We start from the raw sequence: 20350 nt of genomic DNA, 5'->3' as shown, positions 1-20350 counted from the left end.
TATTTCCTGTGTGGCTGGGTCTGTCAAGAATGGTAGGCATGGGACTGGAGAGATGGCTCAGCTGTTAAGAGTACCTGCTCCTCTTCCACAAGACCCAGAATTGATCGATTCCCAGCATCCATATTATAGTGACTCACAACCATCTCTAACTCCAGACCCAGGCAACAAAATGCTCTCTTCTGGCTTCTGTAGGAACCAGGCATGGATGTGGTACACAGACATATATGCAGGAAGACACTTATACACATAAAATAGTTAATCCTTTTTAAAAGGATCCATTAAGGATGATAGCTCTACCACTGAGCTAAATCCCTAGCCCCATACTTACTTGTTTTAAAGAGAGATGGCTCAGTAGTTAAGAGCACTGGTTCTCTTCCAGAGGTCCTGAGTTCAATTCCCAGCACCTGAATGGTGACTTACAACCATTTATAATGGGATCTGATACCCTCTCATGGTATGTTGACATACATGCATATAGAGCACTCATATAAAAGATACATAATGGGGCTGGAGAGATGGCTCAGCGGTTAAGAGCACTGACTGCTCTTCCAGAGGACCCATGTTCAATTCCCAGCACCCACATGGCAGCTCACAACTGTCTGTAACTTCAGCTCTAGGGGATTCAGCACCCTCACACAGACATGCAGGCAAAATACCAGTGCACATTAAAAAATAAAAAAAAGAGCCGGGCGGTGGTGGCGCACGCCTTTAATCCCAGCACTCGGGAGGCAGAGCCAGGCGGATCTCTGTGAGTTCGAGGCCAGCCTGGTCTCCAAAGCGAGTTCCAGGAAAGGCGCAAAGCTACACAGAGAAACCCTGTCTCGAAAAACCAAAAAAATAAATAAATAAATAAATAAATAAATAAATAAATAAATAAATAAATAAATAAATAAATAAAAATAAAAAGAAATAAAAAAAGATGTTTAAAAAAATGAATAAATAAAAGATACATAAACACAATCTTTTTGAAAAAGGGTCTCCCTATGTAGCTCTGGCTATCCTGGAACTCACTCTGTAGACCAGGCTGATATAGAATTCAGAGATCTGCCTGCCTCTGCCTCCTAAGTGCTGCGATTAAAGGCATGTGCCATCATTCCATTTTATTTATTTATTTATTTATTTATTTATTTGGTTTTTCGAAACAGGGTTTCTCTGTGTAGCTTTGGACAGGGATTTGAAACAGGGTTTCTCTTTGGAGCCTGTCCTGGAACTCGATCTGTAGACCAGGCTGGCCTCGAACTCACAGAGATCTGCTTGCCTCTGCCTCCCAAGTGCTGGGATTAAAGGCCTGCACATGGGATTAAAGACCACTGCCCGGCACCATTTTTTAAAAAATAAACATATTAAAATAGAAAAGATTTAGGGCTGGAGAGACGGCTCAGCAGTTCAGTTCCCAGCACCCACATAGCAGCTCATAAATACGTGCAACTCCAGTTCTAGGGGATCCTACACCTTCACACAGATGTACATACAGATAAAATACCAATCCACATAAAATTATTTTTTTTTTTTTTTATTTTTTATTTTTTTTTGGTTTTTCGAGACAGGGTTTCTCTGTGTAGCTTTGCGCCTTTCCTGGGACTCACTTGGTAGCCCAGGCTGGCCTTGAACTCACAGAGATCCGCCTGGCTCTGCCTCCCAAGTGCTGGGATTAAAGGCGTGCGCCACCACCGCCCGGCAAAATTATTTTTTAAAAGATTTATTTTTGTTTTATGTGTTTGTTTTGCTTGCATGGATGTATGTGCACTGAGTGATCAAGGAGGTCAGAAGAGGATGTCTAGTCCCCTGGGAAAGCTGGGATTAAAATTGTGCACCACTATATCCAGTTTTTAAATTATTTTTTAGGTAGTCTTGCTTTGTAGTTCTGGCTGGCCTGGAGCTCATTATATAGTTCAGACTAACCTTGCCTTTTTTTGTGTGTTTTTTTGAGACAAGGTTTCTCTGTTTAACAGTTCTGGCTGTCCTGGAACTTGTTTTGTAGACTAGGCTGGCCTTGAACTCACAGAGATCTGCCTGCCTCTGCCTCCCGAGAGCTGGGATTTAAAGATGTGCCACCACGACGACCCAGCCTATGTAGTTTGTGTGTATTCACATCACATGCATGCAGATACCTATGTAGGCCAGAAAAGAGTGACAAATACCCTGGTACTGGAGTTACAGGTATTTGGGAGCTGTAAGACATGGATGCTGAGAACTAAATCTGTCTTCTGGAAGATCAAGTGCTCTTAACCTCTGAATCATTTCTCCAGGCTCCATGTTATTTTTTTGAGGCAGTGTTTTACTATGTGGCCCTGGATGGCCTTGAATTCAGAGATCTGCCTGCCTCTCCCTTCAGAGTGCTGAGATTAAAGTCATGCACTATCACTGCATGGCTAAAAAATATTTATTTATGCATGTGTATGGACACACGTGTGTCATGGCTTTCATGTGGAGGTCAGAGTACAATTTGCAGGAGTTGATTCTCATTGTTAGGACTGGTGGCAACTATCCTTACATACTGAGACATCCTCATGTAGTATTTTAATTAAAAAAATTATGGCTAAGAGTGGTTTGACTTCATGTCTGTCTGTGTACCACATGCATGCCTGATGCTGAAAGAAGCCAGAAGACAGCGCTGGAGTCCCTGAAACTGGACTTATAGTCAGCTGTGGGCCATCATGTAGATGCTGGAAATATGAACTTGAGTCTTCTGCAAGAGCAGCCAGTGCTCTTAACTGCTGAGCAATCTCTCCAGCCCTCCATGTATTAGTTTTAAGATCACACACACAAAAATGTAGGATCAAACAAAGAAATAGGCAGGAACAAGTGGTGAGGGTCATCCTGTGGCCCAAGACAGCCAAGAGCCCGAGTGCTCAGGAGCCTAGAATGAATGTACAAATAGTGTGGTTGCTATGCGAGATGAGAAGCTGGGCTAATTCCCACTACCTGTAGCAAGGAACAAGCTGGGCAAGAACTGAAACCATGACCCCACCCTTGGCTGGGCTTCTACTTCCTACGGGGAATGTGTGCCTACCAATTCACCTTTCTTCCCTGTTGGCAGCATGGAACCAGGCATGCAGGACAGTATATGGCGTTCCACTCTGGATTTTTTTTCTAGATACAGTTTCTCCTTGTAGCCCTGCTGTCTAGAACTTGCTTTGTAGACCAGGCTGGTTTTGAACTCAAAAAGATTTGCCTGACTCTGCCTCCCGAGTTCTGGGATTAAAGGTGTGCACTACCACCCCCTGGCTGTTTTTTTTTTAATTTAAATTTTATTGTGTTTACTGAGGTTGTCAGGCTTTCACTGAAAGCACTTTTACCCTCTGAGCTATCTTTCCACCTTTTTTCTTAAATAATTTATTTTTATGTGCATTGGTGTTTTGCTTGCATTTATGTCTGTGTGAGGTGTGGATCCCCTGGAACTGGAGTTACAGACAGTTGTGAGCTGCCTTGTGGGTGCTAGGAATTGAACCTGGGTCCTCTGGAAAAGCAGCTAGTGCTCTTACCTAAGGAGCCACCTCCCCCCCCTTTTTTTGAAGAGGGTTTCATGTAGCCCAGGCTGGCCTTGAACTCCTTATGCTGTCTTCACCTTCCAAATCTCAGCATGGTGATGGTGGCATATGCCTTTAACCCCAGCATTTGGGAGGCAGAGGCAGGCAGGCCTCTCAGTTCCAGGCCCACCTGGTCTACTGAGAGAGTTCCAGGACAGCTAAGGTTATACAGAGAAACCCTGTCTCGTAAAACCAAAACCAAAAACCAAGAACAAAACAAAAAACAACAAATCTCAGCAGAGGGGATTTGGCCATACAATCCCACCCCTAGCCATGGATTGAATAGGAATTGTTATCTTCTAGGAGAGGAAAACAGTTTTCCCTATGTTGATCATGCTCCAATGCAAGGCATCCAAAAATTGGCCTGGAATTTTTTTTTAAAGACATTAAGTTGGGTGGGTCGGTAAGTGGGGGGTGGATATGAGAAGAGTTGGGGGAAGGGGAGAGAATATGAACAAAACACACACGAAGAACAAAACTGAAAGAAAAATAAAAGACATGGTTGCTTAAATAAGATCTGTATAATGACAACTCCACTTGACATGTCAATGTGGATGAGGGAAAATTCACAAGGTCCCATCCATAGGTAAACAACTATAGGCAATCAATGTCTGCCAAGAGAGGGAAAATTTTTCTCTAGGTACAAGCATCCTGATAGGTTTTTCAATCACAAGAGGTGTCTTAGTTAGTGTTTCTATTGCTGCAACAAAACACCATGAACAAAAAACATGTTGGAGAGGAAAGGGTTTATTTGTCTTACACTTCAGCATTGCTGTTCATCACCAAAGGAAGTCAGGACCGGAACACAGGAGCAGGATCCTGGAGGCAGGAGCTGATTGATGCAGAGGCTATGGAGGGATACTGCTTACTGGCTTGCTTCCCCTGGCTTGTTCAGCCTTTCTTATAGAACCCATGACTACCAGTCCAGGGATGGAACCACCTATCATGGGCTGGCCTCTCCCCCATTGGTCACTTACTGTGGGATGTCTTGCTGTATGTTGTGTGTTGCTCTCATTGGTTAATAAATAAAGCTGTTTGGCCAATGGTGAGGCAGAATAAGGTTAGGCGGTACATCCAAACTGAAGACAGCGATGAAGAAGGGTGGAGTCAGAGAAAGGTCATCCAGCCACCCAAGTAGCAAGCTGTCAGCAGACCAGTAATGCCATGGCCACTTGGCAATATATAGATTAATAGAAATGGGTTAATTTAAGATGTAATAGCTAGCTAGCCATAAGCTTGAGCCATAGACCAAACAGTTTGTAATTAAGCCTCTGAGTGATTATTTTATAAAAACAGCTGCTGCCCGGGCAGGATAGAGAAACTTCAGTCTACAGTCACTAATTGAGAAAATGCCTTACAGCTGGATCTCATGGAGGCAATTCCTCAACTGAGGCTCCTTCCTCTCTAATGGCTTTAGCTTGTGTCAAGTTGACACCCAAAACCAGCCAGTACAAGTGGTCAGCCCTAAACACATGAAATATAAACAACTCTAAATGGACTCAATAGGGGTTACCTGGGGAGAAAATAATAAAAATGTTCTACAACTGTACAAAAATTCTCAATTAATAAAAATATTATGTTAAGCCAGGCAGAGGTGGTTGGTGCACAGCTTTAATCCCAACACTCAGGAGGTAGAGGCAGAGGCAGATGGGTCTCTGAGTTTGAGGCCAGCTGGATCTACAGTGTGAGCATTCCAAGATAGAGCTACACAAACTCTATCTTGCAAAACAGTAAAAAAATAAAGTAAGAATTATATTAAGAAGGATGACGGGAGCCGGGCGGTGGTGGCGCACGCCTTTAATCCCAGCACTCGGGAGGCAGAGCCAGGCGGATCTCTGTGAGTTCGAGGCCAGCCTGGACTACCAAGTGAGTCCCAGGAAAGGCACAAAGCTACACAGAGAAACCCTGTCTCGAAAAACCAAAAAAAAAAAAAAAAAAAAAAGAAGGATGACGGGACAAATGGACTTTAAAAAATGTCATGCAACTTTATCTTGGGTTTCTGGTTGTTTTTTATTTTTTTAAAGATTAAAAAAATTATATGTATGACTTTTGTCTTCATCTATCTACACATAACATGTATGTCTTGTGCCCACAGAAGTCAGAAGAGAGCATCAGCTCCCCTGGAGCTGGAGCCACAGCCAGCCTGTAAACCACCATGTGGGTGCTGGGAATTGAACCTGGGTTCTCTGGAAGAGCAACCAGTGCTCTTAACCACTGAGCCTAGGATTTAATTTTTTTAATTTTCATTTTGAGACGCTGTCCTGGAACTGTGATATGTAGATCATGGCAGCCTCGAATTCAAAGAGATCCTCCTGTTTCTGCCTCCCAAATGCTGGGATTAAAGGTGTGCACCACTATGCCCAGATAAAACCTTTTTACTATTATGTAATATATATCCAGGACAGAAAACCTGGAAACTCAGCAAGAATAAATAGGCAAAGAATTAGGATACTCATGGGAACACTGTTTTTTTTTTTTTTTTTTTTTTGGTTTTTCGAGACAGGGTTTCTCTGTGTAGCTTTGCGCCTTTCCTGGGACTCACTTGGTAGCCCAGGCTGGCCTCGAACTCACAGAGATCCGCCTGGCTCTGCCTCCCGAGTGCTGGGATTAAAGGCGTGCGCCACCACCGCCCGGCAAGAACACTGTATTTTTTGAATCTACCTCTATGCCATCAAATGACCATCAATCCCAGGAGCTGAACAACAATCCACTGGCAAGATGCTTCATTTTTCTAACCTTGTAACCTCGGATGTTGGCATGAGCCTATCCTGGCTAAAGTGCCTACATGTGGCATCATACAAGCAGTTTTGCCTGCATTTCCCACGGGCACATTTGGTTACATAGTAGTTATTTTTTGTAAGTAGTTATAAGCGCTTCAGGGAGCAAGCCCAGAAATAAAACCCACAACCAAAACAGACTTATAGTTGGGTAGCATTTGATCCCTTCCCCAAGATCAAAGTAAAATGCACAACCAAAGGAAAAAGCCACAGTGATTTTTAAGACCCAAGACCAAGCACCTGTGTCATGGCAGCCCAACTCCCACCCAGGTAGGAAAAGCCAACAAAGTAAAAATAAACATGTTTTTTATTGTGTCCACGAAAACAAAGCCAGGGTGGCCTTTGGTTAATACACCTTGAAAAGGTAACAACAAACAGGCATGCATGACAACTACCAACTACCACTGCCACCACCAAGTTTTCCTCTAAAGAAGTGAGGTCTTATCTCCTGGAGCCCTAAGGGTCAGAGGCAATAGAGCTAGGAGGCTCCAGAGGAAGGTACATGTGGGCCCACTGGGCTGTGGAAGGCCAGCATCTGCTGCCTTCTTGGCAGGAGGAGGTGGGAGATAAGCACTGCCCTAGGCTAGGCCCTGAACCCCTTAACTAGAACACACAAAAAGCCCCCACCCACCCTACCCCCAGTAAACACTGCTAAGGCAATCAGCCAAAACTCCTGTTAAGAGCTGCTCTGAAACCAATACCCTCAGGGATCCATCCAGAAAGGGTTGCCTTCTTCAGCTTGTATGGAATAGTAAACAAAGAGCAGAAAGGCAGCAAAGACAAGGAAGAGCAATAGCTGGCCCCAGAGTGGAACCTGTCGATCCTGGCCCAGAGCAGCAACAGGGGCCTGCTTTTCTGGCCTGATGGCACGTCGGGTAAGCCAGGAAGAGGGAGAAGAAGAAGAGGAGGACACAGAAGAGGTGGAGGATGTAGGATAATAGGATAAGCCCAGGGAACTCCTGGAGACATTAGAAATGGGGCGGTAGTGTGCGATGCTCTGGTAGGCACTGTCTCGGCCATAGATGGAGCGTTCCCTGTGGCAAAAGAAGTGAACAGGTGGGCAGGAGAGCCTGAGCCCAAAACCTGTCCCTGTCCCTATGTGTGTTCACTACTCACCTATCCTTGCCCTCCTCTTCTGAAGAAGAGAAAATATCATCACGCACCTGCAGGACAGTAGGGGTTAGGTACTTGAGGAAGGGTGTTTCCCCACAAATGTCTCTGGCCAGCCTACTCTAATCACATCCTAGAGGCCAGACCATTGCCCCCTCCCTCCAGAACCATTTTGGGTCTATGGCTTTTTTTTTTCCTGTGGGGCCTTGCCACTCAGTGATTATGCCTGTCGACTCTGTCCCAGCATCCTTTTATCCCCCAGTATTCTCAGAAGGCTTAAACCTAGATCCCAGACTAGAGTGCAGGGAATGCTACATGTGCTCTGATCAAAAGTTTGTGGGTTGGAGAGATGGCTGGGTACTTGAGTTCAATGTCCAGCACTCATCAGGCAGTTCACAACTGCCTGTAGCTCCAGTTCTAAGGGGAATCTGACACCTTTGGCCTCTGCATACGCCAGCACTCATGCATACTATCACACACGCATAAATATAATTCAAGTAGTTAATTTTTTTTTTTTGGTTTTTCGACACAGGGTTTCTCTTTGTAACCCTGGCTGTCCTAGAACTCACTCTGTAGACCAAGCTGGTCTCAAGCTCATAGAGATCCGCCTACCTCTGTCTCTCAAGTGCTGGGAGGATTAAAGATGTGTGCCATCACTGCCCAGCAAAGTAATTAAATCTTTTTAAAAAAAGCCCAAAACCTAAAAACATTTTGTGTGCTGCTGGAGATGGAACCACAGGTAAGTGTTACTCTACTGAGCTACATGTCCACCCGCAAATCTAAAAGTTTTGGAGGCCCCAAAGTAGAACTTTGATTCAACAGCTGTATGCCGACCCTATCCCTGTTTGAAGGCCTAAGGACCACTCTCTGCTCCTAATATCTCCTTGGACTTATCCAGGCCTAGCTAGGATCCCCCCAGACTACACTATGCCTGCCAGCCAACTCACCTGGTGATGAAAGGTGTGAGTATCTGCAAGTGAGGTCCCCGGCTGGCGGAAGCTCTTGGACATGCCCACAGACTCAGGCTCCACATATGTCCTGGTAGTCAAATAGCTCTCCTCATAGTAGTCGTCATTATAGTCTTGGGAAGGAAAACAGTGGTAGAGGAGACAGTGGTGCCCCTTACCTGGCCTCATGGCCCCAAATTCTGTGCCAGTTTCACCACTCTAGAGCCACTGAGAACTGGTATGAGTGGGTGAAGTCTGAGGTTTCCCTGTGCCCAAAACCCTGAAGCATAGGGTAAAGATACCAGTGCCCACCCCACACCTGTCTTACCCTTGCTCTGGTAAAGTAAGGCGTCCTCTTTTTTTGGCAGATCGTACATGTCTGAGTCCACAGAGGCTGAATCCAAGTCTGCATTTAAGGGGGGAAGGTACAGACCATTAGCTCTCCAGGCTTCCCTCTACTCCCTCAGTTGCTTCAGCCACACCCTCCCTCCCCAAGCCTTGTGCCCCCAAGCAGCTCAGCTGGGCTCTGTGGCGGAGGCCTCACCTGAGAACCGATAAGAGAATGAAGAGGATGATGAGTTGGGGGGTGAGAGCCTCCGTCTCTGGGTCTCATACTCGAAGATTTTCTTTTCGTAGAGCTTGCGAGTGGAGCCTGGCCAGACACAGGGTGCAAGGCGGTCAGGGGGTGCGAGCTAAGCACCCCAAGAGCGCCGGGGAACACGGGGAGGGGAAGAAGAGGTGGGGAGAACGCTCAGGGAAGAGCGCGGGAAAGCGGGCCCGGGAGAGATTCTGCGCACCACCGGCTGCCGCGTACCCACGATAGGCCCATGAGGTATGTTGTACTGGCGTAGCACAGCGGCCAGCTCAGTGTCGGACAAAATCGCATAGTCGTCCATGGCAGACACGTCCTGCACCGGGAAGCGGTGTTGAACGTAAGGGGTGGCCCGGGCCTACGGACACAGCCCAAGAAACGGACAACTCCGAGCGTGGCAGAGGAAGCGCCAGCGCCTCAGAAGCTACTGTGGTCGCGTCACGCCTCTGTCACGTTTGCGTCACAGCCGCGGCTACGCGGGTTGCGCGCGCTCCTCAGGGCAGGCTCAAACCTGCCTGAACGGCCGGTACAGACCGGTCTGGCAGTGGGAACAGGCGGGGCTGGCGAACGGAAACGTCACACTTGTGTGGTATTGGCTAGAACAGGAAGAGGGCGGGGCCTGCAGGAGAGCCAGAGGGGCCGGCAAGGAGACTATCTCTGAGAGCCCCGCTGGTGAGGGGCGGAGTTAGCTAGACGTTACCAGAGGGTGTGTTAGAGCTAAACATACTAGAGGGGCGGGGAAGTGCTCCTTCTCAGCAGGCTAAAACCGGCCTGTGGTTGGGAGACTGTAAGATCTCACATACCTTTGTCACTGACTTCACACTGATTTTATTCCCTAGTGCTCTATCGCCTAGGGTTCTCAGCTGCAGACTGTTCCACAGCAATGCAAAGAGTCCAATCCTGAGAGCGAACCCTTTCAGAACGCCTGGTGCTGCTGCGAGCTCTTTGTGCGCACTAACGCCGAGAAACGGCTGCCATTCAGGGCTCTCATCACCTAACGTAGCCACCCGCAGACCCTTGCCCACCCCACCCATCTCCACTGGTCTTCCCAGTCTCCATGGCCCTGCTCACCTGCACCAGCTCATTCCCACCGTCTTCTCTGCCCCCTAGTTCCATCCGGGAGGAAATGGGGCAAGCAACTGGGCCAGGAGGCTGCCAGCACTCCAGGACCAAGCAGTCTTCCAAAGGCCCAGGGCATACCAATGGGCATAATCAGAGGGCGCCCACCTTGTGATGCGTGTAGACGGGTACACCTTGTGCCTGCCAACTCACAGTTCCATCCACCTGGGCCCCTGAGGAATTCTGGGGGAGAGTTCTCACTTGGCAGAATAGAATAGCCCCTAAACTTGGTGTGACCTTGGAGGCCATCAGGGTGCAAAACCTAGAAGCAAACCGTGGGAATCGGCTGAGGCTTACTAAGCATCTGTATCAGACAAAAGTTGTCTGGAAGAGTGACCATAACCATTATATTCTATTTGAATATTATATTCAAAGTCATCTGGGACTAGGTAGGCTGTCCCTTATTGGACAGACCTAGAAGGAGGAGTACATGCAGAAAAGGTGCCTGGGATGCCTGATTTCTTAAATCAGTGGTTCTCAACCTTCCTAATGCTGTGACCCTTTAATACAGTTCCTCAGGTTGTGATGACCCCCCACAACTATGAAATTATTTTCGCTGCTTTTTCACAACTATAATTTTGCTATTGTTATGAACCTTAATGTAAATATTTTTGGAGAAAATGATTGTCAAAGGGATCGAGACCCACAGATTGAGAACCATTGTCTTAAATGTTAGTGATAGCAAGTACTCTGGTCAGTTCTAGACTGGCCTGATGGTACTTTGGTGAAGGTCACAGGTCAATTCTCTATGGAAGTTTAAAGTAGGCAATGGTGAGGAGATGGAGCCCCATTTTGACCATATACAAAGTTGTTAATGAAGAGTTGCTGTTGGATGGACTTCAAAGACAGTGCCCTCATTTGTCCCTGGAAATGGAGTTGTAGGAATCCCTGGAAAAGATACTGTTTTACGGAAAGACAGGAGAATCTTGGCCAGGAGTGTATGTAAGTGAGAGACAGGGTAGGGCAGAGAGAGACATTCTGCCCATCCAGAGGCTGCTTCATGAAATGTTTTTAGTTTTGGCAAAATTAGTTTTCCCAGCATCCCCCTCCCCCTGTGCTGGCCCCTCTCCCAGAGGCTTCTGCATACAGAGTGATTGCTCAGTACTCCCCTATGCCCCCCCATACAGAATCAAGCTGCTTCCTTATGAGGTCAAGGAATTTTAGGTTTGCCTTCTCCCTAAGGAGCACCCTCTGCACCTGCCTCAGCACTCTGCCTCTTAATCCTCCCACTACTCCACTATAAAATTCTATCATAGATGTTACCAGGAAGGTGAACTGTGGTTTTCTTGCACAAACCTGGAGCTTAAGTCTAGCCCCATTGCAGTGTAGCTTCCTTCTCTATCATTAAGCAGACAAATCAAGATCCCAGAGTTGAAAGAGGCTTTTGCAATAGCCCCAAGTTGAGTGATTAATGGAAACAGTCTCCCCAGGAAGTAGCTGGTAGGTGTTGCAAAAGTATGGCCTCATACCTCATCCAGGATTTGTCAGAGGGGCTAGAAGGATTTGTGCAGGGCATTCTGTGGATCTCTGGTAAGTTCTTCCTCAGAAGGAGTAGCCCTTGGCAGGTGTGGCTAATGGGGAAAAATCTTGGAAGTGACCCATTGTAAGAATAAAAAAAAATTGTTGGTCCTGTAATCCCACTCAGCACTTAGGATTTTGAGGCAGAAGAATTGAAAGTTCAAGGCCTGCATGAGCTACAAGGTGAATTCAAGGCCACCTGGGTAACATAGTGAGACCCTGTCTCAAAAATCTCAAAAGCAAAAGAAAAATGCGGGCTTGGGATATAATTATCTTGGTGGTAGAGTACTTGGCCGACATGTATTAAATTCTGGATTCAATCCAGAAACACCCCTCCCCAGTTGTAAGGAAAAATCTATATGAAAACATTTATTCAACACAAGAAGAAAATTCTTTGTTTTTGTTTTTCGAGACAGGGTTTCTCTGTGTAGCCCTGGCTGTCTTGGAACTCACTCTATAGACCAGGCTGGCCTCAAACTCAGAAATCTGACTGCCTCTGCCTCCCAAGTGCTGGGATTAAAGGCATGTCCCACCACCGACTGGCAAGAAAATGTCTTTTTAACTTATTATGCTTTTTACCAAAGAACCAATTAGTCCTGAATTAACTAATTTTAATAGTTGATAGATCTGAAAGAAGTTGGAGGCCCTAACTTCTTGTGCTTCTTGAGTGTGTGTGTACTGGGAGGAGCAGTAGAGTTCAAATGCAGTGTGTGTGTGTGTGTGTGTGTGTGTGAAATGTAGCTACACACTCACTGCCTCCCCCATAGTCCTTCTATCTGCCTACTTGATCTGATTACCGTGCCTGTGGGTAAATGGGTTTCTCCTCTGAAAAGACAATCATTTCCATGAACTCTAGTGCAGCCACCTCATGAACTCAAGCCACCAATTTAGTAAATGATGAATTCATTGGCTTCCCTAGTAGAGGTCTCCAGCTGGACAGAACAGTGAGAGACCTTGATCCTAATTGGGAAGCCAGAATGTGAAATGTCATTGCCAGCAGAGCCAACAAAGGTAGCAATGGATGCATAGTGCCTGGAGGGGGGCCCAGCACTTTGCTATTCAAGTGAAAATATGGATTACTGAATTGACTCTGCAGATGTGATCAAACTCCCCCTCACTATTTTTCCTATTCCTTCCTTCCTCTCCTTCTTTCTTACCTTCTACTTTTTCCTTCCTCCCTTTTACTATGTAGCATGTGCCACCTTCTCTTTTTGATAATATAGAGTAGGAAAGCAAATCAAATAGGTCTGTTATTCCAGCACTTGGGAGGCAGAATTAGGGGGTTGCCACTTCAAAGCCCAGTCTGGGTGCTACATAGTGATTTCCAGATCAGCCAAGCTACAGAGTGAGATCTAGTCTACACACACACACAAACACTCCAGAATATATTGTAGGTGGTAAGGGAAATCTCATTTGCAATATCTATTTCAATTTTGTGTGTATGTGCGCACTGGCCCGATGCAAATGTAGCTCATATCGGGTTTGCAGGCAAAATGATAAAATACCAAAATGTTAAAATGGCATTGCTTTATGTGTCCTTTCCCTAGGAAGTGACATTTGAGTTGAATCTGAAGCTACCAGGAAATGGGCACATAGAAGAGGAAGAGAAAGCTTGACAATATTAGGTAATGGCTGTGCCCACCAAGTTCATAGATACTTGGCACGTTGTACCACACTGCACACTCCCAGGCTTTGAGAGTGCACCAGATTGCTTTGAGAATTCAGCGTATTTCTGCTGTGTGCTCCCAGGCAACAGCTGCACCTAGCAGAGACCAAATGTTAGCTAGGGGAGCTTGTTCATTACGGGGCTCAGGGATCCACTGTGGCCTTAGGAATGGTTGGTGCTCACTACAATTACCTGTTGCATCTCTTCCCATGGAACAAGACCTGACCTGTTGGCCAACCCAGGCTTGGGCAGAGACAGAAGGCTGTGACTGTATGTAACTCCCCAAAATAGGTGGCTTTGGATCAGAGCCTCCTTTCCAGCCAGTAAGCACTTGGCTCCTCTGTACTCATATACTCCCCTATACTCTAGCCTATTAAAGGTTGGGCCTAAACATTGGTTTTGCAGACCCTGTTCTGGTGGCCCTCACGGAGCTGTGAGCTCATTCTAGGGGGCGGTGTCGCCAGTGAGGAGGGGCACTTGGGCTCCTGGCGCGCCCCCACATCTCCCCCCGCCCCCCGCAACCTCCCCCCTCCCCCCCCCCCCCCGGCTCCCGGGCGATTTTACCAATTAAGGCTTTCTTGCCGGGCCAGGCTTGGCCGGCCCCGCGCGGGGCGGACGTGGGGCGGAGATGCGGCCAACAAGAAGGCGGGCAGCAGCGGCACATTCGCGTGGAGGCACGCGGCGTGCAGTGGACGCCAGCGGAGCTCTGAGGCTTCCGGCTCGAGTGCGGAGAGCTGGGCGCCACCCCGCGGTTGCAGGGACAGCAGGTGAGGGCTCCGTGGCCAGCTCCATGCCGGATAGTGGTTGGATAGTGAGCGTGCCGCTTGCGAGCTGGGTAGACGTCTGGAAAGCAGGCAGAGAGGTCGAGGCCAGGTGCAGCTTGGGTATGGATTCAGGTGTCAGGCATCGCCTTAGTGTCCAGAGGTAGCTTTGCATAGTTTACCACAAACTTATGTCTGTGCTCAGGAATCTGGGAGCTCAAGACCATTGGGGTTCCTGGGCTTCCTGAAAGAGGGAATGGTATCTGAGCGTTTGGCAGGAGATGGGTACAGGCGTGGGTACCCATAAACTGGTCATTGCGTGCCTATCTGGGAAAGAAAGGTCTTTTGAGACTAGTACCTTGATTGGGATAAGGGTGAGTGGCAACTTGGAAGAACACTTTCCAGCCAATGCCAAGGGTGGGTATGAGAGATGATGAGTCCCCTGCTGGTTTGGGCACAAGGAGCCGATTCCGGGGCTGTGGCAGGGTTTAGCCAGCTAGATTTCCAGCCTGGATCTTGGGTCCTCTCTCATATTGGTTCTGAATATGATGGTCATTGCCAGCCAGAACATAAACACCAACGTTCCCAGATCCCAATGCCAGACCTGGGCCAGAAAAAGTGGGTGAAATCCACCCGCAGTATCTTGCAGCTCCAAGCAGTCTGGCCAAGGTGAGAGTTCAGGAAATCAACGTTCTCTCCTGTCACACCTGGATTTGCTTTATGGGCACTGTTTTACTTTGGAGATTTTCGGCTTCCTTCCCTCCTGGCGCCCCCTGGCTACACAGGTCTAGAAACAGCTCTTCAGGATCCTAGTATAGCTGGTGGGCTTGGGCCTATAGTTTTCGTGTGGGAGGGCCTGGATTGGGGTCTGATGGTGGGGGTGGTGGAGGTGGGCGGGGTGTGTCTAACATCCAAGAATCTACTCCAAATAAGGGAAAATATGAAAGAGCTGGATTTTGGCTTCCTGGGCTGCCCCATCTGGGTCTTTGGGATGGAGCGACATCTGGTGGTGGCACTGTGTCCATTCTAAGGCCAAGAATTCTCCACCACACTCCCCAATTCCTCTTTCCCCCCAAAAAGCCAAATCATAGGGCTGGAAGCTGGGACACCCAAATTCTGTGTGTTCTGTTACTACGTTTCCATTTTCCTTGTTCTCTGCAAATTAATGAACTCAAGTGATAAATAGCAGATTTATAATAGCACTTAGTGGAAAATCAATTATTGATGCAATTCCATACCTGGGGATTTGCTCTCCAGCGGGGGTGGTGGTGGTGGGGAACACCAGAAAGATAACTCAAATCGTGTCTTGAACGACACCTCTGGAAGTTTCCGTTTGAGTTACCATTTTGGTTACAGTTCTGCCATCCTGTACCCCAACTCTCTTTGGCTTACTTGTGTATATGAAAACAGAAGAGGAGAGGATATGCAGGTGACTGGAGGTGGGATAGGGGAGTTCTGTACTGGAAATGTTATTTGACTGGTGAGATTATAGACAGTCCCAAGATGAACATGCTGAGACAGAAGTGGTGCCCATTGTGACCATAGCCTTACCATAGCCCAACCACAGGCAATACAGACACCCCAGGCCATAGAAGAGCCAACCATATTTGGGCATGCCATGTTGGCCAAGTCAGGGCCTCCTTCAGCCATGGGTCTTTTAGAAGATAAATCATTGCTAGAATTTGAGAAGTAGGGATGAAGGCCTGCCTTTCTAGAAAAACATAAAGAAAGGAACATTTTGGAGAGGCTTGGAGTACAGAGAATGTAGATGGAAAGAGTCTACCATGGGAAAGGTAAGCTGAATTCCCTTCACTAGAGGGTGGTAGTGAGTGTCCCCTACAGTTTCTTGCCTCTGTGCCTTTGCTCATCTCTGCCTCAATACAGCATCCTCATCATTATCCCCAGAATTATGTATCATAAAATTAACCATTAGTGAATAGCTTCACACTGCTTGGGGAACACAACCCAGGCTCCTAAGCAATCTGGTGATTGCTTGGGGAACACAACCCAGGCTCCTTAGCAATCTGGTGATTCTCCTCCAGCAATCTGGGACCCTATCCCTGAGCCCTTCCACACCTCTAGGGTCACACCAAACTTTGGTCACATAAAGCCAGGTGAGAACTCTCCCCCAGAATTCCTCAGGGGCCCAGGTGGATGGAACTGTGAGTTGGCAGGCACAAGGTGTACCCGTCTACACGCATCACAAGGTGGGCGCCCTCTGATTATGCCCATTGGTATGCCCTGGGCCTTTGGAAGACTGCTTGGTCCTGGAGTGCTGGCAGCCTCCTGGCCCAGTTGCTTGCCCCATTTCCTCCCGGATGGAACTAGGGGGCAGAGAAGACGGTGGGAATGAGCTGGTGCAGGTGAGCAGGGCCATGGAGACTGGGAAGACCAGTGGAGATGGGTGGGGTGGGCAAGGGTCTGCGGGTGGCTACGTTAGGTGATGAGAGCCCTGAATGGCAGCCGTTTCTCGGCGTTAGTGCGCACAAAGAGCTCGCAGCAGCACCAGGCGTTCTGAAAGGGTTCGCTCTCAGGATTGGACTCTTTGCATTGCTGTGGAACAACAGACTGCAGCTGAGGACCCTTAGCTCAGGAAGAAGGGGGAAATGAAGATAGAGGAGGAGGATGCAGGATCGGGGCGGAGTCCAAATGATTCAGGGATCCTATTAGCTCCACCCCCTGCAGAAAGAGTCCCTTGTAAGGGTGTGCCGGCTGGAGCTGAGCAATCCGAATTGCTCAGCCTTTCCTAGCTCTGGAGTCCGTTTCTTGTATTACTGTAAGCAGATGTTGCGGGACCTCCTTGCGCTCTTTGGGGCTCAATGACCCTCCCTGAAGCAGAACTTGGTCGCCTTGGGTGGAGCAGGGGAGGGGTGCTTTGTGGGAGCATTCCAACGGGCGGGGCGAGGTGGGGCGGTCACGGCCCAGAAACCCCACCCGGAGGCCCCGCCCCTAAGGAAATCTTGCTTCTGGCTCCACCCTTCGCCCGCATTTAAAGGGCTCGTTCTTTCCGCAGCGCAACCTCTGTTCTGTGCCTTGTCTCTTGAGCGCGGAAGTGCCTTCGGCTTTAATTAAAGGGCCGTCCCCTCGCAGAGGCTGCAGCACCGCCCCTCTGCTCCTCGCGCCTCAAAATGAGTAGCTCTCACTCCCGCTCTGGTCAGAGCGCAGCGGGCGCGGCTCCTGGAGGCGGTACCGATACGCGCGACGCCGAGATGCCGGCTACCGAAAAAGACCTAGCGGAGGACGCACCATGGAAGAAGATCCAGCAGAACACATTCACCCGCTGGTGCAATGAGCACCTTAAGTGCGTGAGCAAGCGCATCGCCAATCTGCAGACAGACCTCAGCGATGGATTGCGGCTCATTGCACTGCTGGAGGTACTCAGCCAGAAGAAGATGCACCGCAAGCACAACCAACGACCCACTTTTCGCCAGATGCAGCTCGAAAATGTGTCGGTGGCGCTTGAGTTCCTGGACCGTGAGAGCATCAAGCTCGTGTCCATAGGTGAGGGTGCGGGCCACACTGGGGCACCGCGCGGGCGGGGTCACCGCAATTCTCCCTCCCTTCCCCCCTACCGGCCCCCTCCTGGTTCCCCTCCCTAGGTGCCCCGCAACCAAGAGTACCCCTAGGCCTCTTAGCCGCCTAGCTCCGAGAGATCCTTGAGAACAAAGGCGCGCAGGCTGGCCTACGGAGCATGTGAACCGCTACGCGCCCCCGCCCGCTGCGCCCTCCTGGCCTACTCCCAGGCTGAGCTCACATCCTCTGTAGGCCGCACCCCCAGCACCCCCAACGCTGCATCCGTAGTGGGACAGGCACAGACTAGGTTTCTGCCCCTGAGAGCCGCACCCCATCCTTGGGCAGTGGGATGTCCAGGCTCTTCCTCTACAACAGCAATTTTGAAAGGACCCTTCTAGCCTTTAGGTGCTTCTGTAGTTCTAAAGTGGAGGGTGCAGCTTGTGGCTCCTATTATGTAGGATGCCCTCAACTTCTTGCCCTGAAACATACTCCCCCATTGGAGGTGGTTCAAATCCCCAGTTTATATCTTTTCTGGCGAACTTGGAGGAGGGCAAAGAGATATATTGCTGGCAAAACTGCACCCCAGGTGTGTTGGGTGTGGTTGACTGAAGGCACCTGGGCATCTGGCCATAATGTACTTGGTTGCCAACTTTGCTATCACGAATCAAACTCTTACTTCCACGTAAACCTTGGTTTTCTGCATCTAGAATGCAGAGATTTGTTGAAAGGTGCTCCAGTGTGCATTGGGTTTACTGCCAGCTCAGTGCCCATGTCATTGAACTGGAGAGATTGGCGTTGGTATTGCCTTTTGAAGGATCCCATGCCTTTCTCAAAGTAGGGGCTGCTTATGGACAGGCAACAGAATTGGTAACTTGGGAATGTGGAACAGGGAGAGTAGGAAAATGGACCTTTTCTTCATAATAGAAAGGGTTTTCTGTTATACTTAGGACTTTGGGATGGTACATGCTAAATCAGTGAGGGACCAAGATTCTCCTGGCCCCTCAGAGAGCAGGTTTCAAATGGTGAGTTTTTTCTTTGGAATGCCCATAGAGGCATGCCAGTGGATATATGGAGGCCCATCCCTAGTCCCAGCCTCAGTCTAGCCAGCTGAGTCATTTCTGAGTCTTGGGGGGGGCAACCGGATGTGGGGAGTCAGGCCACACCCCAGCTCTTTGGGGGGGGTCTCCTCCCTCCTTCCTTCTTCCCTCCTTCTTGTGAGCTGGCTGGAGCAGGCCTAGTTCCCAGAGCTTTGCCATATAAGGCAAAAAAATGTTGGAAAGCAGCAGTGATTAGGAGAGGGAGGGGGCTGGCTGGCCCAGGGGCTGGGGGTGGGATGGGGCGGGGCCATCTAACTAGGCTGCCTCCCAACCCTGGGCCCTGGTCTTCTCCTCCTCTTAGGAGGGGAACGTAGCTGTCATAGCCAGCCTAATTAGACTAGGGGAGGGTCCTTCCTGGGACGGTGGGTCTGTCTTTGCTCCTCCCCTTAGAGGCCACTAAGGACTTATGGTTTCCTTGGGGGCTCTTGTGCTGGATCTGTGACTTGGGGTAGGGTCATTGTGTCCTTGATCTTCTTTAAACTTCCTTCCCCCATCCTCTCACCATTTTGGAAGAATGAAAAACATCCACAAGAGGCCAGAACCAACCTGTTCGGGAATAGGAAAGATCACTCTGCTTTGAGAGGCTCAAGTGGTAGTCCTCTAGATGCTGTCCCACTGGACTGGGATGCCACCTGCTGTAGATGGCCCTCCCAATGGTGTTCTTATAGTTTTCATGACCTACCCCCATTGACTCACTAGATAAATATTCTTTGATTACAGGAAAGGCCTGTAAGGTTTCCAAAGATGAGCTGTAGAAAACCCTACCCACCATAAGCCATACACCCTTGAGGAGGTTAAGACTCAGAGGTGGCTTTGGGTGGGGCTCAGAGGGGTTACCATGGTGATGGGTGTTCAGTGTGCCCGCCCTAACCACTTCCCTTGTGGTAAGCCTGGTGGCTGCCCGAGACCTAGCCCGTTAGGTGGCAAGTAGGCTGGGTGGTGAGTAATAGTTAAGCAGGTTATGCTGAAGCAGCAGGGCTTGAGGACCCCACCCAAGACATCTGCAACAGGACTCCCAAGTGGACCTTGGCAACAGAGGCAGGCTAAAGCCAGCCCCTCCCTACTCTTCATCTTCTTCCTCCTTCAACTGGGCAATGGGGGCTGTTACCCTAGAAGTTCCCTATAGGCTTCAATGAGTCAGGACCAAATGTAGTTCCTTTGACTTATAGCCCCTCCCCCAAACCAGTCCTCTTGTGCCACCTCCTGACTCCTAGCTTGGGGGGGACAAGGAAGTAGCAAAGGATGGGGCTCACACCCCTTCACACAAGGATCCTTGCCAACACTTCTACTTCCCCTGCCTCATCCCCCACCCTGGAACAGCAGTTGTATTTCCTAACTACTCTTTGCCAACCTAGCCTTCCTCTTCTTTGGTCCCAGCCCAACTTGAGGTCAAGGGCCCTGTTTCTAGGCCAGTTAGGGCTAGGCCACTTCTCTCTGTTGCCATATATCCCAAGAGGTAGGGGGCAGGTCTTGATCTCAGCAGTTGCAAAGCATTTATCTCACTTGCTCTCCCACCCTCCTTCTGGGCCTTGGGGTTTTTGGCAATGTCCCCTTATTGCATTGTATTGTCATCATGTGTCTATGGGTCTCTTCCTCCCCCCAAAAAGTCTTTTATCACCCCTTCAGAGGCCCTGGGCAGAGGGTGCCTGATCCACATTCTACCCTTATCTGGAAGGGGCCTCTGTCACCTAATTGACTTGCTGTGCCTGTCCACCCAGGT

General features: G+C 48.9%; 2 protein-coding genes across 4 annotated transcripts in view; one reads left to right on the top strand and one right to left on the bottom strand.

The window, feature by feature from the left end:
- Positions 1 to 6596: 6596 nt before the first annotated feature.
- Emd (emerin) lies at positions 6597 to 13956 on the bottom strand. Of its 2 annotated transcripts, none has more exons than XM_052742356.1 (6): positions 13824 to 13956; positions 8909 to 9016; positions 8693 to 8770; positions 8365 to 8498; positions 7424 to 7470; positions 6597 to 7341 (listed from the first exon to the last, which is right to left on the bottom strand). In XM_052742356.1, the coding sequence occupies exons 1-6, from the start codon at positions 13921 to 13923 to the stop codon at positions 7011 to 7013; spliced, it is 798 nt and encodes a 265-aa protein (XP_052598316.1). In that variant the 5' UTR covers positions 13924 to 13956; the 3' UTR covers positions 6597 to 7010. The 2 variants fall into 2 exon arrangements, with proteins under 2 accessions (XP_052598316.1, XP_052598325.1); XM_052742365.1 differs by lacking the exon at positions 13824 to 13956 and adding an exon at positions 9179 to 9511.
- Positions 13910 to 20350, top strand: part of Flna (filamin A) — a 26212-nt gene continuing 19771 nt past the window's right edge. For both annotated transcript variants that reach the window (XM_052742332.1, XM_052742324.1), the window contains exons 1-2: positions 13910 to 14026; positions 17034 to 17521. In XM_052742332.1, coding sequence (XP_052598292.1) covers positions 17149 to 17521 — 373 coding nt within the window. In that variant the 5' untranslated portion in view covers positions 13910 to 14026; positions 17034 to 17148. The remainder of the gene's footprint in view (positions 14027 to 17033; positions 17522 to 20350) is intronic.

Source organism: Peromyscus californicus, unplaced genomic scaffold (genome assembly GCF_007827085.1).
Source record: "Peromyscus californicus insignis strain IS unplaced genomic scaffold, ASM782708v3 Scaffold_10__1_contigs__length_136768540, whole genome shotgun sequence".
Taxonomy (NCBI): Eukaryota; Metazoa; Chordata; class Mammalia; order Rodentia; family Cricetidae; genus Peromyscus; species Peromyscus californicus.
This window is presented reverse-complemented; position numbering and strand designations above follow the sequence as displayed.